This window comes from Pipistrellus hanaki (assembly GCF_964339955.1).
Source record: "Pipistrellus hanaki genome assembly, chromosome: 12".
Lineage (NCBI taxonomy): Eukaryota > Metazoa > Chordata > Mammalia > Chiroptera > Vespertilionidae > Pipistrellus > Pipistrellus hanaki.
The window spans coordinates 22,334,581-22,350,725 of record NC_140514.1 but is presented as its reverse complement, the minus strand read 5'-3'; the positions used below and the strand labels follow the sequence as shown (position 1 = coordinate 22,350,725).

General features: G+C 38.0%; 1 protein-coding gene across 5 annotated transcripts; it reads left to right on the top strand.

Annotated features, from left to right (window-relative positions):
- Nucleotides 1-684: 684 nt before the first annotated feature.
- On the top strand, nt 685-15,423 carry CALM2 (calmodulin 2). Of its 5 annotated transcripts, none has more exons than XM_084901033.1 (7): nt 725-794; nt 6,111-6,316; nt 6,892-6,922; nt 13,294-13,437; nt 13,523-13,629; nt 13,934-14,069; nt 14,784-15,423. In XM_084901033.1, exons 4-7 carry the CDS (start codon nt 13,368-13,370, stop codon nt 14,810-14,812), a joined length of 342 nt encoding a protein of 113 aa, XP_084757159.1. In that variant the 5' UTR covers nt 725-794; nt 6,111-6,316; nt 6,892-6,922; nt 13,294-13,367; the 3' UTR covers nt 14,813-15,423. The 5 variants fall into 5 exon arrangements, with proteins under 5 accessions (XP_084757158.1, XP_084757159.1, XP_084757160.1 ...); XM_084901034.1 differs by having other exon boundaries at nt 729-794; nt 6,111-6,212; XM_084901032.1 differs by lacking the exon at nt 6,111-6,316 and having other exon boundaries at nt 685-794.
- The last annotated feature ends 722 nt before the right edge of the window (nt 15,424-16,145 follow it).

Here is a 16,145-nt window from a genome sequence, read left to right as displayed (position 1 = left end):
CACGGGTTTTAGGAGGAAGCGAAATGTAAAATGCGTGGCCTCCACGAGGCTGAAATAAGAAGGTGAGCGCGGGGTACGGTTTTCCTGAGGGCTTTCTATATCCCCTTAGGTGTCTACCCACTCCTACACAACGGGCGGCAAACTATCCGCGAGTGTTGCGGGGAAGCGCGGGCGGAAGAAGGTTCCCCGGACAAGCGCAGGGAAAACGACCTGCCGCCCGGCGCAGTCGGCGCGGTCGCCAGGGCGGCGCGGCCGGCGGCGCAGCAACGGCAGAATCCGCACCGCGTCCCCGCGGCGGCGGCGGCCGCTGCGAGCCCGAGTGACGCATTGCAGGTACAAACCGGCCAATCAGAGGCAGGCTCAACGTCTCTCACACACACGCGTCTCTACGGCGATGCTCCTCCGCGCCGCAAAGTAGCGCCCCTCGGACGCCTCTCTTTGGGCATTTTAACGGCTTCCCGGAGAATAAAAACCACTTACGTCACCCGTGTGTCCACTTCTCTTTACCCTTTGCGTCGTCGACCAAATAACTGCGGGTGATAAAGGGTTCTCGAGAAGAGTTTTGCCGGGGGAGTCGGGGGAGTCGGGGGAGTCGGGGGTGGGGGGGAGGTGCCTGGGGGAAAAGGCCGGGACTCGTTTGTGATATTCCGTTATCTGGCCTGCGGCGGAGGGATCCGGCGGAGGGAGGTGTTTATGAGGCGCTGGGGGCGGAGGGGGAGAATTAGTCCGAGTGGAGCGAGCGAGCTGACTGGTTGTGTAGTTGCGTCCCGGAGACCGGTAGCGCTTGCAGCATGGTGAGTGCGTTGGTAGGCTGCTGGCGCTTGGCCTGTGGGGGAAAGAAGCTGAAGCGGATTGACTGAAAAAGAAAGGGGACTCGCTCCCCGAATACCTCCAGGGAGTGGTCTTCGCTCGCCCGAAGGCGCGCTAGGGCCTGGGGGCGCCCGCGGCGGTTGTGTCGCAGGTGCCCTTCCACCCCTATTCTTCTCAAGGATCTGCCCCCTGGGGCATGGGGAGGCCAGCAGCCCTGCTCCCGAGACCGTCGGGTCCTGGGGGCTCGGCCGAGTGAGGATGGATCCGGGGTGGGGGGCAGCCCGGCACACGAGGGAGACGAACGAGTGGAAGGGCGGGCGGGCGGGCGGGGGGGAAGAAGAAGCAGGAGCGCCAGAGCTTCGGGCCGGGCATCTCGAAAGGTCAGCCCCGGGGCCGGATTCAAAAGCCCCAACGGACGGTTAGCGCGGTTGCCAGGAAGCGCCTTTGTCCGCTGGTGGCCGCCATGCGCCGAGGAGGCGGGAGGGAGGGAGCGCGCGAGCCCGGACGAGCGCCGCCGCCGCCGTTAGCCCGCAGCCTCCGCGCGCCGGGGGAGGGGGCGCGGGGGGCCGCGTGAGCGGGTGCGGCGCGCTGTGTGGGCCGAGTCCGCGCGGCGCGGGGAGCGGCGGGGGTTGGGGGGGCCGGAGCCGCCGCCGCCCGCCCCGCTCGCGCCCCAGCTGCTGCGCTGGCACCTGCAGGGCTGCGGAGGTCCGGCGGCCGCGGCGCTGCGGGGCCGGCGCGTTGGGGATGGGGGTGGGGGAGGGTGGCCTCGAGCGCCTCCCCTCCCCCTCCCCCTCCCCCTCCGGTGGCGAGGAGGAAGCTCGGTGAACGCCGATTCCCCCCTTCCCCCTAATCTGGGTTCTCTGGGGCTTTTTTTTTTTTTTTTATTTAAACACTGTCCAGGCTGGACATTTAAAAATACAAATTATTTTTAAGTGGGTGGCTTGATCGTCGGAGGAAATGATTTTTGTATCACGGGAGTCGGGCGCGCCCCCGAAGGGTACGCATCTTGTGAGAGAAAGCCCTCGGCCCGGGTTAGGGTCCGAAAGGCGTTTCCGATCTGCCCTTACCGCCCATGGAGAGCGGGCTCCGGATGGCCGTTGTGAGAGTCGGGCTGATTCTCATGTAACAACTGGAAGGATGCTTTTGAAAAGGGCCACCGGTGTGTCCTATTTTTGAGTAATCACGTGCGCTCCTCCTTGTGTCGGGGAACCACGACCACGCAACAGCATTGCCCCCGCTCCTATTTCCCTCCAGAAGTTGCCAGATCTTCAATTGTTCCCTTTATTTGTGCAGTAATGGCTGTCAGATGCCGTAGTGTGATAGAAGAGTATTTGGAAGGCAGAGAATTTTAAAAAGCAATTTCCTGTCACCTGAGACCAGAATTTATGTTTTAAAAAAAAATCTAATGAGGGCGGTAATTGCAGTACTTATTTCGTGGTTCCTTCTGCCAAGTAATTACAGCGATGGGTGTGTCCAGGAGGCAAGGTGACATCTTAAACAAGAGTTGGCAATCCTTGCCAACTGAAACCTTCAGCCTTAATGGGTGTGGGGAAAGGACTTCATCCTGGTTAAAACTAGTGTTATTTAAGTGGGATGCACTCGTTCTGTACTGATACTTTTAAGTTATTTTATTAGGAGTTTGTATATGCTGGTTGAATTTACTATTTTAGGTGAAAGTATATTATAGGTATGTAATCGAAGTTTAAATTGTGAGGTAAAATTTAAAATATTTTAAATGAAAGGTAAGATGTGTTTTTTTCCTTAAGTATAATTGAAAAAAAATGGAATAGGTTTTTTCCCCTTGGTGATGGGTAGAGCTTATCTATGCTTTCTTGGTTCTTTGCCCCAGTGATAAATTTTTAAGTTACTGTTTGCATCGTTGATGCTTTGGGGTTTTTTGTTTGTTAAATTGACGGTCATCATTAATTAATTTGGAAATTGTCCTCAGTTAACTATGTAAGACTTGGAGATTTAAAGTTAGAACTCTGACAAGTTAAAAGAAAAAAAAGTACATGAAAGTGGAATACTATTGCTCACATAGCTCTTAGGTTTACATATTGTTGATATATGCTTTTTGCAGGGGGGATTGCTTTAAGAAGACTTGAGGCCTGGGGTGGTTAGGTAAATAAAAGATGTGAAAAAGTAGAAAATGTTGTCATTTGTCTAAATAAATAATCATTATTCCATCAAACTGCAAGGAGATCTATTTCTGTTAGACTGAGGAAATTCACTATGACTCTATTAAAATGCAGGAAATTCTAGATTCAGCTAGAATGATCAAATTAGGCCCTTGGTAAAGGTCCTAATTTTTAAAAAGTAATTTGATGTTTTGTTTTTTTTTTTAATCCAGGATGCTATATATAGTAAGTACTATTCTACCAGTATTACTGATATAATTACTGAGCTAATTTAGAGACTGCTTTTTATAAAGGTAAAAAACAAATACCTTTATTTCTGAAGTTGTAGGAAAATTTTAATTATGAAGCTTATATCTAAGTAGGACTTGGAAGAAACAGGAATGAATGAAGGATAGAAGTTTGTGTGCCATTTCAAGCCTATGGATTTATCCATTTTCTTGATAAGAATTTTGGATCATTTGTATAAAACCTTTCACTAGGTGAGCTCCAAGAGTACCCATACCTACTTTTGAGTGCCATTTAGGAAATATTTAATAGGGTACATAATGCATTCACTTCAGGTCACACCTAGTCTAGATTAGTGTTTCTCAATAGGTGAATAAATCACCTGTGGTTTTGAACCTGGGAGTGAGTATAGTAATGCATGGAAGTTTTCTCTGGCATGACAAGAGCAGTAGGAAGCATTATATAAAGTGTAGAAATGGAGTAAGAACTAGTCAGTTCTATAGTGAATTATTCTTGACTGAGATAAATACACGTTATTGAGCTTGAGTTTTCCCAAAAGTATAATTCTTGTAGTTCTTCTAAGAAAATGTCATTCTCCATAGACAGAAATAAAAAACAAGTAGATTGGTGTAGTTGGGAAAGACTTACAAATTAGAATGCTAGGGAGTGTTGTGTTTGTTCTTTTAGTAGGTTTTAATCAGAACGTTGTTTGATATACAGATTTCTTTAAAACCTTGAACTCTGGGTTAGTAGTAAATATGAAAAACGTCTCTACGTTTCTCTAAACACTCCAAACAAAAATCGCACAGTGCTTTTAGGCTACATGAGTAACTTAGGCTCCCATGTGCTTAGTTTATTCCTTGAAGCTCATCTGTGATCTTTTCTATGATTGCCTTTGCCTAGAGGTAGGGAGCTGGACAAGATGGTGTGTGACCATTAAATTTGGACTTGCCAAGGAAAATTGAAAAATTTCTGTTTTCTTTTATAGCTAACATCTTTGTTTCTTCTTGAGGCCTTCAGCTTTCTTATAAACGAGCTTCCCCAAAATCTTCCCCCAACCATGTTTTGAGAACAAACCCAGTGTCTACCATTCTGCACATAGCCCATCAGCCCATCAGCTTTCATACATGCTACATTGCCTTCCACATCTGTCCCTGGACTTCAACTGGTGGTTTCAGTTCGTGGAAATATATTTTCTCAGCTTAAAGTTTAACATGAAACATGGTAGGCTTGTTGTAAAGGGCCTGATAATGCTGTGCATGTTTACCTTCTGTGTGGAAGTTGAACTAGTAAGGTTGGTTGTTAACATTGTAGGTTCTTTGATTTATTTATGTAAAATAATTATCACTAAACTCTTTGGGCCAACCTTTGACATAGCTTCTGATTTACTCTACACAATAACCCTGTTAGGCAGGTATTATTGTGTTAACAGATGAAGTTGACTGAGAGGTTGAGCAACATGTCCAAAGTGTCATAACTATTAAGTTGCAAAGCACTATGCTTTTTCCTGCCCCATACCATATTGCCCTTCCTTCAGAAATTATAGAAATCCTGCAAAATGAAATCAGACTAGAAACAAATCCTCTCAGGGGTGGGAAACCTTTTTTCTGCCAAGGGCCATTTGGACACTTATAACATTTGTGGGCCATATAAAAATTTCAACTTAAAAATTAACCTGCTAATTTTGCTTAAACATTTAATTGACTCACCCCTAATGCCTTGGCATGGCCCTACCAAATGATTTCTTAGGCCTGACATTCCCCATCCCTATAGCCTCTTACAAAGGAAACAACTCAGTGGGTTCTCTGGATTTTAAATCCTTTTCCTAGGGAAAACAATCTGGCTGATTTTAAACCAGATTGCTGGAGATAATTCATTTTATAAATTTCTGCATTTGAACTTAATTATTGGCTCTTCAATTTTAATTACCAGGCGTTTGGCTTTTTTTTTTTTTTTTCCTTTTTAATTTTATATATATATATATTTTTTTTTTTTTAGAGAGAGAGAGGGATAGAGAGTTAGAAGCATCCATCAGGTGCCTCCTGCACACCCCCTACTGGGGATGTGCCGAAAACCAAGGTACATAACCTTCACCAGAATTGAACCTGAGACCCTTCAGTCTGCAGGTTGATGCTCTATCCACTGCGCCAAACTGGTTAGGGCTCCTTTTTAATTTTTAAGAATGGGAATGAGTTGATTGCATTGAGATCAAAGCGAGCAGGGAAAGAAACGTCTGCTTTGTTTCTTAAATATTGTCATGCTGTCCCCTAGAGAAAATGTGATATTATTCTACATTAAGGTGTTACTCTTTCTGGGGGTCTTTTTATTTAAAAAGAATGAAACCAGGCATTCCTTTTATTTTCATACCAAAAGTGAATGGATTAATCATAGTATGTTTGACTTCATGTAGGTATACAATACTAGATAGAAGGCTATTGTCAGTGCCTCCAGAGCCACATAAACAGTTTTCATGGTTATGTATACTGATAAGCAGGGAAATGTCCAAAGATGAAGAACAAAGCCTTGACATTTTGCAAATATCCTTATATATTATGATGTGCTCTGAATTTTAAACTTAGAGGCATTGGATATGACTAACACTTTAGCGTTTAATTCTCACTCTACTATCCTGTTTCCCCGAAAATAAGACAGTGTCTTATATTAATTTTTTCTCCCAAAGTTGCGCTAGGTCTTATTTTCAGGGGATGTCTGATCTTTCCATGCGCTAGGTCTTATTTTCGGAGGATGTCTTATCTTCCGGGAAACACGGTAGCTAATTAATACCCACGCCCCGAAATACAATCTGAGTCTTTCTTTCCCCTTTTGTAAGATAGGGCATAAGAAAACCATTATTTGGTTACTATGAAGACTGAATAAGAACAACATATAAAATGGTTTTTGCAAATGCCTGAAAATAAGTTTTTGTTTTTTTTAAAGCAAGAACCAGTAACTTTATCCATGTGCTAAAGACATCACAAATCTTAGGCTCACTTTGGGATTTCAAAAGTCAAGAGAAGATGAGGCTGGACTTAACATTTGGTAAATAATGTAATTCAAATGTTCAGAATCCTGCATTCTCTGCAGTTGCCTGGCAGGTGAAGAGGAGTAAAAACTGGTAGCCTTCATGTTGCCCACCCAAGACTGTAGGTTTTAATCTTTTTAATAATGGGAGTTTTGCTTAATTTTGAGGTTTAGAAAACAACTTTCATGTCCAAATTATGTGTTTAGCCATTTATGGGGCAATTTTGAATATAGTCCTTGGGCATTATTTTTGGCTCAATGGAGATTTCTGGTAATATTTTATATCTACTAGAGGTGAGCTTAAGTTGAGGTATGTTAATTTTGAAAAGGAAACAATTATTCTATTGGATTCTATCTTTAATTTAGAATAACTCCAGTTGAACTTTTAGTGTTCCAGATTTTTTTTTTTTTTTTTTTGCTTTTTTTTTTCTTTTCAATTTGTGTAAAATTTACTTTAAAACATATTCTGAAATATTTTCCTTATCTTAAATTTGGGCTCAAGACTGTTTAACTTATAATGTAAACCAGATGTATGTGTTCTCCATCTATCCTTTGTGCTTGTTGCTGGTACTAAGAAATGTTGAACTAAATGAAGTTTATGGTACATGCTGAACTTCAAAAACTTTAAAACTTGTTTTTGTAACTGCTAACCTACATAGTCTCAAGTCACTTACCTATTTTCTTGATCTCTTTGTAGGCTGACCAACTGACTGAAGAGCAGATTGCAGGTGAGAAATACTTTGCCTGATTGTACCCACTGGATTTTATTATAAACTTAAGAGCCAATCCAAAATAAGATAGTTGTACGTAAGAATTGACTTTGCTCTATATAGTACATAGTAAATGGCTGTAATGTAGTACAGTAATTGAACCTGCTTTGGCAAGTGAAAAGGTAAACTTGCCTGAGAAAGATGTGTGGGGCTAACTGTAATTAAAAACGTGGTTTTAGGCTATTTTTAGACATATTTAGAGCCAGTGGTCTTTTGTTGTTGATTATCTTTAAAACATGAATTCTAAGCAGTTTTTAATACTGTAACTCCAAATCAAGTCTCTACTAGAGGGCAACGTCATGTAACCAATAGGAAATTTGAAATGTGGAATCAGAAGATGAACATTGAATTTATGTCATTGTGAAATAGCTAATTTTAACCGTATTATAGAATTGCATATATAGTCAGGGAATAAACATTTTTTTCCAATGAAAAACATAGATCTAAAGGTTAGCATTCTATTTTACACATGTAATTCTGTCTTAAAAAGTAGTGACAGCTATTTAAATGAGCTTCTTAAATCTTATCTCCTTTATGTTGTCTTTATGTAATACCATTAAACATTAGTATTTTTTATTTTATTCTAATACTTTGAGATGTCTGATTAAAATGTTTTGGAAACTTGCTAATGTTTTGCTTTTTTCATGCAATACTGAAATATCTCTCAAATTCTCCTTTACTTCACATTTAGAGGGTTTTGTTAACACAAGCATCAAGCAGTTTTAACTGCTACAATTTTCCTGGTAGGCAAGGAGTTTGAAGTGCTCAGAAACACTGAAGTATTTTAAAAAATATATTTTTATTGATTTTAGAGAGGAAGGGAGAGGGAGAAAGAGATAGTAACATCAATTAATGAGGGCGAATTATTGATCAGCTGCCTCCTTCATGCCCCCATTGGGAATCAAGCCTGAAATCCCAAAATCCAGGTATGTGCCCTGACTGGAAATCGAACCATCTTGGTTCAAAGGTCAACACTCAACCACTGAGCCACCCTGGCTGGGCTGAAGCATTTTTTAATACTAGAGAAAATTGAGAAACACAGCTAGAACTCAACTATATAGCCCATTTAAAGTAATCCCTTCCCACCCCTATAAACACAAATTTGGAGGAGCCAGACATCACTAATCTCAAATAGTCATCATGATTATTATTTGATAGGATTATATAAGATAGAAAGCTATTAGCATTAAGGATAAAATTTATGCATGTTTTATTTTTACTTGCTGTGTGAATTTGATTTAAACCTGGAATTTTTTTTTTTCTAGGATTGGTAAATTGCATGTTGGTTTATATTATTTTTAAATGTATCAACGAAATGTAAAATTACTCTGAAATAGTTTTTAATATATCCTTCAGGAACTGACCTCTGGGCTATCTAATATTTCCATTCTTAAACTCTTACATTCTCTGATACATCTGGCCTCCCTCTCTGCCCACTTAGGTAGTTGTGCCTATTGTACACAGCAAAAATGTTCCCTTAGAAAATGTGTTAGTCAAAGTGCCTGTCACAGAGTTGGTGCTCATTATTGCCTTCCCAAACACACTCTTTAAAGAAAAATTGTATCTGTGAGATATAAGAATCTTCAATGACTGTTACAACATTTTTATCAAGAACAGTTGTAGTTCATTGGAATATTGTCTTTAAGATAAATTCTGTCATTTCATTGACTTGAATCATACAATTAAATTTCAAGTGGGAATGGAGGAAAATATATTGAAGATGCTCTCCCTATCCTGCCTTTTCCTAAGCTTTTAAAGGTGCTTCTCAGACCCCAGGTTTTAATAAACCTCTAAATTTTTAGGTTAGAGGAACCAAAGCTTTTATGCTGCTAATAAAAACCCTGTGAGAACAGTGACCTTTTTATTTTCTCTATATTCCCAATGATTTCCACATAGTAAGGACTGAGTAAATATTTCTTTAAGGAATAAGTTTTTTATTTTCAAAGAGGACTATGACACAAAAAGTGTTCTAGAAGACTACCTACCCTATCATAAGAATTATTCTGCTTCCAAAAATCCCTTCCTAAATTTGGTATGTTTCAATGTCCACCTTTGAGGTAGGTAAACACAGATTTTGTCTTTATCTGGTAAATTATAATCACTGATGCATTATAACTATAAGGGTAAGAGAGTTGGTCATATTCACTTGGTGACTAGTAACATCCTAGCATCTAAGACCTACTTGTTGAATGTTAAGCTTTATACATGTAATGCAGCATTGAATATACTAAAGTACTTTTTAAAGCTATTTTTATCTTTATGTGACAATCACTACTTCAGATTTATTTAGAGATTTTAATAGCAAGTAAAGAAAAAAAAAAGCTTGCTTCTTGTTTAGGTGGTTACTAGAATTGTTTACATTACCTAGTCTTAAAGAGCAATCTAGAATAGTCTTAGTATGATTTCACAAGTTAATTTTATTTGACTCTGCCATGATGTCATTAGTAGTTGACATTTAGAGGACTAATAAAAAAATGTAACAAGAATTTTTTTTTTTAAAGAAATTTGTGCCTAAACTGTCATTGAACTTTCAGTCTCAAGGTCCAGTGTAGGGATAAAACTTGGTTGATGGAATGTATTAACTGTACTGTTTAAAACAAAAATTACAGAGTGTCAACAAATGTCTCATATATGATCTTTAAAAAGGGATTAAACTAAATATATAAAAGTTAGTAGGCATTTGATTTTTCTTTAGTTGTAATTGTTTATTGATAACCTATTTTAATAAAATTATAAACTTATATAAATAATTGGAAAAGGATATGGGATTGCTGATGAACATATAAAATGTAAATAAGTTTCCTGAAATTTTCAACTTAGGCATAAGTAGAATGGATTTAGAGGAAGGTCCTATCATTGTGTTAAAGATCCTATTCTATGTGACATTAAGGACCTGTTTTCTTATTGTGTATTTAGTACTGGGTTTATATTTGAAATTATTCCTGAGAATTACTGTTTAAAACAGGGTTCGGCAAACTATGGCTCATGAGCCACATGCGCTCTTTGGCCCCTTGAAGTTTTAGCAAAGGCAGCTTAGGAGTACCCTAATTAAGTTAATAACAATGTACCTACCTATATAGTTTAAGTTTAAAAAATTTGGCTCTCAAAAGAAATGTCAATTGTCATACTGTTCATTGGGCTCTGTTGACTAATGAGTTTGCTGACCACTGGTTTAGAAGGACATGCTTCTGTGCATGAAGATTATGCTAGTTTTGAAGTACAGGTAGTGAGCTATACAGGCAGATGAATTTAAATGGTACTTTGAGTTTATTATTTCAAGGAATTTTTATAGGTATATCTAGCTCTTTAAGAGTTATTAGATTTTAAAACTTACTGAAACTTAGAATACACACATATAAATTAACACTATGCATCTTCTAGAATTTGGCTTTAAGTTAAATCATTACCTATATAATAAAACCCTAATATGCAAATTGACTTGATGGTGGAAAGACTGGTCACTATGATATGCATTGACCACCAGGGGGCAGATGCTCAATGCAGTGCTGCTCCCACGGCAGTGCTAAGTACCTCTCGGGGGATGCCCGACTGCCAGCTTAGGCCCGCTTCCCCTGCACCCCTACTGTGAGAGGGTGCAGGCTGGACTGAGGAACTGCCTCCCCAATGCATGAATGTTGTGCACTGGGCTGCTAGTAGTAAAATAATAATAGATACACATTGTGAATTTCGCACATAATGGTGGTGTTAAATGATGCCTGCAGCTAAGTGTTACAGTAGAGAATGTAGTATAAACAAATACAATTCTCCAAGTCCTTTAATTTTCTTGTAGCCTAAGTTATTAGGTGATAGATGCAATGTGTTCAAACCCTAATAATGGTTTGCATATTTCTAGACATTATTTCTATATCCTGTTTTTATAAAACAAAAAAAACCTTAGAAATGTTTTAATCAAATTCTGCTATTTGTGGGGTTTATTGATCTATTTTTGTCATTGGATTGATCTATATTACTATTGTATACTATTTTCATAACATCAATGAGTAATTTGGTATTAGATGATTTCCTCTGAAAACAAGTATGATTTAAACAAATGGAACTCTGTTACAATGCAGCAAACCACAACTAGTCAGTGATACCTGATTTAAACTAAGCAATTGAAAGATTTTAAGCGGAATAAGCTGAAGCAAGTAATATGGTAATCAAAAAAGGCAAATAGTCTCTGGCCAGTGGTTAGAGTGTCGGCTCAAGGACCAAAGGATCTCGGGTTCTATTCCTAGTCAAGGGCACATACCTGGGTTGCAGGTATAAAGAAACCAGGTAGGCTATCATAATTGTCCAAGCAAAAGGTGATGGTGTCATTATTGGTTGTAATGATGAAAAAACAATCTAGTTATTATTTAAACAGCAGATTTCAACAGGAGTTGTTGACAGATTTTTAGGGGAAGAGTTTTCTTGCTTTAAGTCAGCCAGAGGAGATGTCTGTCCTGTAGGAAATCAAGAAATAAAGGATATTGTGTTATTGAGAGAGATGCAAAGGCCAGCTTAGGAGTAGTACCCTAATTAAGTTAATAACAATGTACCTACCTATATAGTTTAAGTTTAAAAAATTTGGCTCTAAGACATGAATGCATCATCATAAGTGGGCATAGATGAAATGGGCAAGGAGTGAAGAAAGGGTAAGAGAGTTGATCACATCTACTTACAAGAAACAATGAGCCAAAAGCCTTTGACATTATAAGGTAGGATATAAATTAAAGTACTATTATGGAGAAGTTTGAGGGGGTTTTGTGTAATTTTGGATACTGCAGGAAAATGACATCATCATTCTCTTAATATTCATTAAGTTCTTACTTGCCAGACATAGTTTTGAGTGCTTTACATGTAGTGATTATGTTCTTAAAATAAGGAATTAGATATAGTTATCCCTATTTAACAAAAATGAGCAACCTGAGGCAGAATAAGGGTCTAGTAACTTAATTTGCTAGAGGTTACATTTCTAGTAAGTAACAGAGCTGGGATTTTTAACCTAGGCAGTTGAGTTTCAAAGTCTGATTTGGAGTTTCTATGCTTTATGGCCTCACATACTGACTGACACATGCTTGCTGGATTAGGCACTTAAGTCGTTCTTGGTTAACCTAGTATTTTCAGCTGATGAGCTGGAGCCAGTAGCAATTGTAATAGTCGATTGATAGAGAAGAAATGGATATGAGTAGTGGTGCCTTCCAGAATTTGGGGAGAGGTAAGGATAGAGACAAAAAAAAAAAAAAATATATATATATATATATATATATATATATATATATATATATATATATATACACACACACACACACACACACACACACATACACACACACACACACACACACAAAATCACACTAAGGTTTGAATTTAGTTTTAGGCAAAGACATAAAGATAGATAAATTAATGGCAAAATCAGTAGAATGGAAGAGATTGTGATAAATGAAACTTGGAGGTGTGTGGACTGGAGCAAGGATAGACAGGGGATAAATAGACTTGTCCTGTAAGAGGAGGCACACCATTTCTTAAATATGTATCAGGTATATATTTTCAAATGTTCTAGATATGTTTGGAGAACATATGGCCCCTTGAACTTAGAAACTGCTTTTGTATTTGATTGAAAAAGGAAGTAGCTTACTTGAGAAGTACTAGGTTTTGCTAGCTCAATTATATGACCTTGCACTGTCAGACTTAATCTCTGCTTTAGTTTCTCTGTAAAATAAATGGTAAACCAGGTATTGTGGACTGTCACTCAGATTACAGTTTCCCATGTAATCTGCTGGTGAAATAAAAGTAATGCCATTTTGTAAGATCTTAGTTTTAGGCAATAATATATTTCACTCTAAGTTTGGAGTTATATAATCTAAAGGAAGGTCTAAAATATCTTTGTTCTCAGTAATAGCTAAACCTGGCCATTCATATCTTGATCATCCCGTTAACATCAGTATAAACGATTTGGTGATAGACTCTTCTGTCTAACAGAAAAGATAACTTAGTCTATTAGCATATTGTTCTGAATAACGTGTTTTTGTTTTTTTTTAATTTAGAATTGTGTTCTACAGTGCAGCTTTAACAGAATAGAATAATAAGGGTCTAGATATTGCAGTACCCTGTAAGATTTTAGATGAAAAAAAATTCCTAGTAGATCAATATGGGCATATACTGGTATGATTAGCTAAAGATGTTTAAAATGCCAGAAGTGGCTTTCCCATCTAAAACCTTCAGAAATGAAAATTCCATGTCAGGTGCTATCTTCATATATAGCTTTAAGAGTTGATTAATACATTTCATTTAGGAGGTTATTCTTTGTGTTAACCTGTACATTTGGATTGTGGTCTCTCAAACAGAATTCAAAGAAGCATTTTCACTATTTGACAAGGATGGTGATGGAACTATAACAACAAAGGAATTGGGAACTGTAATGAGGTCTCTTGGGCAGAATCCCACAGAAGCAGAGTTACAGGACATGATAAATGAAGTGGATGCTGATGGTAAGTCTGTAATTTTTGGGCTGGGGGTGGTTTGAAGTGACATTTAAATTCTATGATGATGTTTCAACAAAACAAACCATTTCAGGTAATGGCACAATCGACTTCCCAGAATTTCTGACAATGATGGCAAGAAAAATGAAAGACACAGACAGTGAAGAAGAAATTCGAGAAGCATTCCGCGTGTTTGATAAGGTAGGTTTTCAGGGGCTGGATTTCTTAAATTTTAATTTGAGGATGAAATGAAGATAACTTTTCAGTATAAACTCCGATTTCCTAGTAATATGATTGCATAATTCTTGTGGCAAAGCTGGTATCACTTGGTTTTGGAACTAAGACATGGTGCTTGGATCTCAGTGATGTTTAATTTATAGGTCAGTTGTTAGTAGATTCTTTTTACTTTGGGTGGATTTCTAAAGTATGTTTTTCTTTCTAATGTGAAATTTAGTAAACTTTGATTACAACTTTATGATCTTAAGTATTTTAATGACTTTTCTAGGATGGCAATGGCTATATTAGTGCAGCAGAGCTTCGCCATGTGATGACAAACCTTGGGGAGAAGTTAACAGATGAAGAGGTTGATGAAATGATCAGGGAAGCAGATATTGATGGTGATGGTCAAGTAAACTATGAAGGTAAGTCTCACTGTCACCTGTCTCATTCTCTGATTTGACCTTACATTTAGAGATAGTAGGTAATCTGATAGGTCAAAATTACTAATTTCCTTACCCTATGAAGATGTTAAAACTATATTTTCTAACCTTTTGGTATTTAGAATGTGTGTACAGACTAGGCAACACGTCCTGTTACCTGAAAACATTTTAGAGCTATTTATTAGGCCCTACCCCTATACTTGGGACCTTCGATTTAACAGGATTCCTGGTGGTTGATTTTATATGCACATTCAAGTTTGAGAATTCTATGCTAAACTGTGCTAAAACAATTTTTGTATAATGTTTGTGAAACAATTAGAAAAGCTTCAAACTTAAGTTCAGGATCCGCAACATGAAATTAAGGTGACTTTCTTTTCTTTGATTCCCTTCCTCTACTTAACAGATTTAGTCTGAAACTGGTTTACATATATCAATACTTCAAATTAAGAAGTATCATTTGTAATACTAAACTAAGCAAGAATACTTTTTATAATAGCTATCTAAAGCATTAATTTGGTTTGTTAATAATTTTGGTTTATGAAGTTCCAGCTTTGGCAGTTAGCTTTTCTCAGTACTTTATAATTTTGAGTAAAGAAAGGGGAATAGAGATTGCTCAGTGATTGAGTAAATGTGATTGATTTTGTTGATCTTTTGCCATTGACTGGCTCAACTTTTTGTGTATTTCTTCTTTTTCAGAGTTTGTACAAATGATGACAGCAAAGTGAAGATATTGTACAGAATGTGTTAAATTTCTTGTACAAAATTGTTTATTTGCCTTTTCTTTGTTTGTAACTTATCTGTAAAAGGTTTCCCCTACTGTCAAAAAAAATATGCATGTATAGTAATTAGGACTTCATTCCTCCATGTTTTCTTCCCTTACTGTTATTGTCCTGAAACCTTATTTTAGAAAATTGATCAAGTAACATGTTGCATGTGGCTTACTCTGGATATATCTAAGCCCTTCTGCACATCTAAACTTAGATGGAGTTGGTCAAATGAGGGAACATCTGGTTATGCCTTTTTTTAAGTAGTTTTCTTTAGGAACTGTCAGCATGTTGTTGTTGAAGTGTGGAGTTGTAACTCTGCGTGGACTATGGACAGTCAACAATATGTACTTAAAAGTTGCACTATTGCAAAACGGGTGTATTATCCAGGTACTCGTACACTATTTTTTTGTACTGCTGGTCCTGTACCAGAAACATTTTCTTTTATTGTTACTTGCTTTTTAAACTTTGTTTAGCCACTTAAAGAAAATCTGCTTATGGCACAATTTGCCTCAAATCCATTCCAAGTTGTATATTTGTTTTCCAATAAAAAAAAATTTTACCCAACTGTTGCTCTGAATCTGAGTCATTTAATTAACTTTGGGTTTAATAATTTTGAGAATCAAATTAAGAACACAATCTAAATCTGGGAGGGGGTGTTATGTTTTAACCTCTATTTCCTAATGTTTTACTCATTGTGTTTTTAAAATATATTTTATTAATTTCAGGGAGGAAAAGAAAGGGAGAGAGAGCTAGAAACATTAATGATGATGGAATAATTGATTAGCTGTCTTCTGCACGTGCTCCACCGGGGACTGAGCCCACAACCTGGGCATGTACCCTGACTGGGAATTGAACTCTGACCTCCTGGTTCATAGATTCACACTCAAGTATGATGATTAGCCCAGTCGGGCCAAGGCTAATTTTAAACCTTACTTTCAAATCTTTACCATATTACCTGTTCTTTATTATCAGGGTTGTGGTAATTGATAATTATTTTCTCAGTACAATCTGAAGCATGTTTGCTCTCATAACAAAACCATCACTATTGTAGTTAAAATTGATCCTGGAATGTAATTTTAATTAAAGATCTGATGCATAGCAAAAGCTTACCAAGCTACTTAGTGCTGTATCATCAAAGAAAAATGCTTGTTATGATCACTTTTAAACTTTTCCCAGTGGTATTATGTAACACAATGTTTTCTTAGGACATTTTGTTTATCCTATATGCTTAATCTATTTTATTGGTGAAGTCCTTGAAATCATTGACCCATTATGCTATTTCCATTTTTGG

Bases quoted from the DNA above. Each gene is read 5' to 3' on its own strand.
- CALM2 (XM_084901032.1), top strand. The intron at 6,923-13,293 runs GTGAGAAATACT...TCTCTCAAACAG, and splicing joins GACTGAAGAGCAGATTGCAG to AATTCAAAGAAGCATTTTCA. The intron at 14,070-14,783 runs GTAAGTCTCACT...CTTCTTTTTCAG, and splicing joins TGGTCAAGTAAACTATGAAG to AGTTTGTACAAATGATGACA.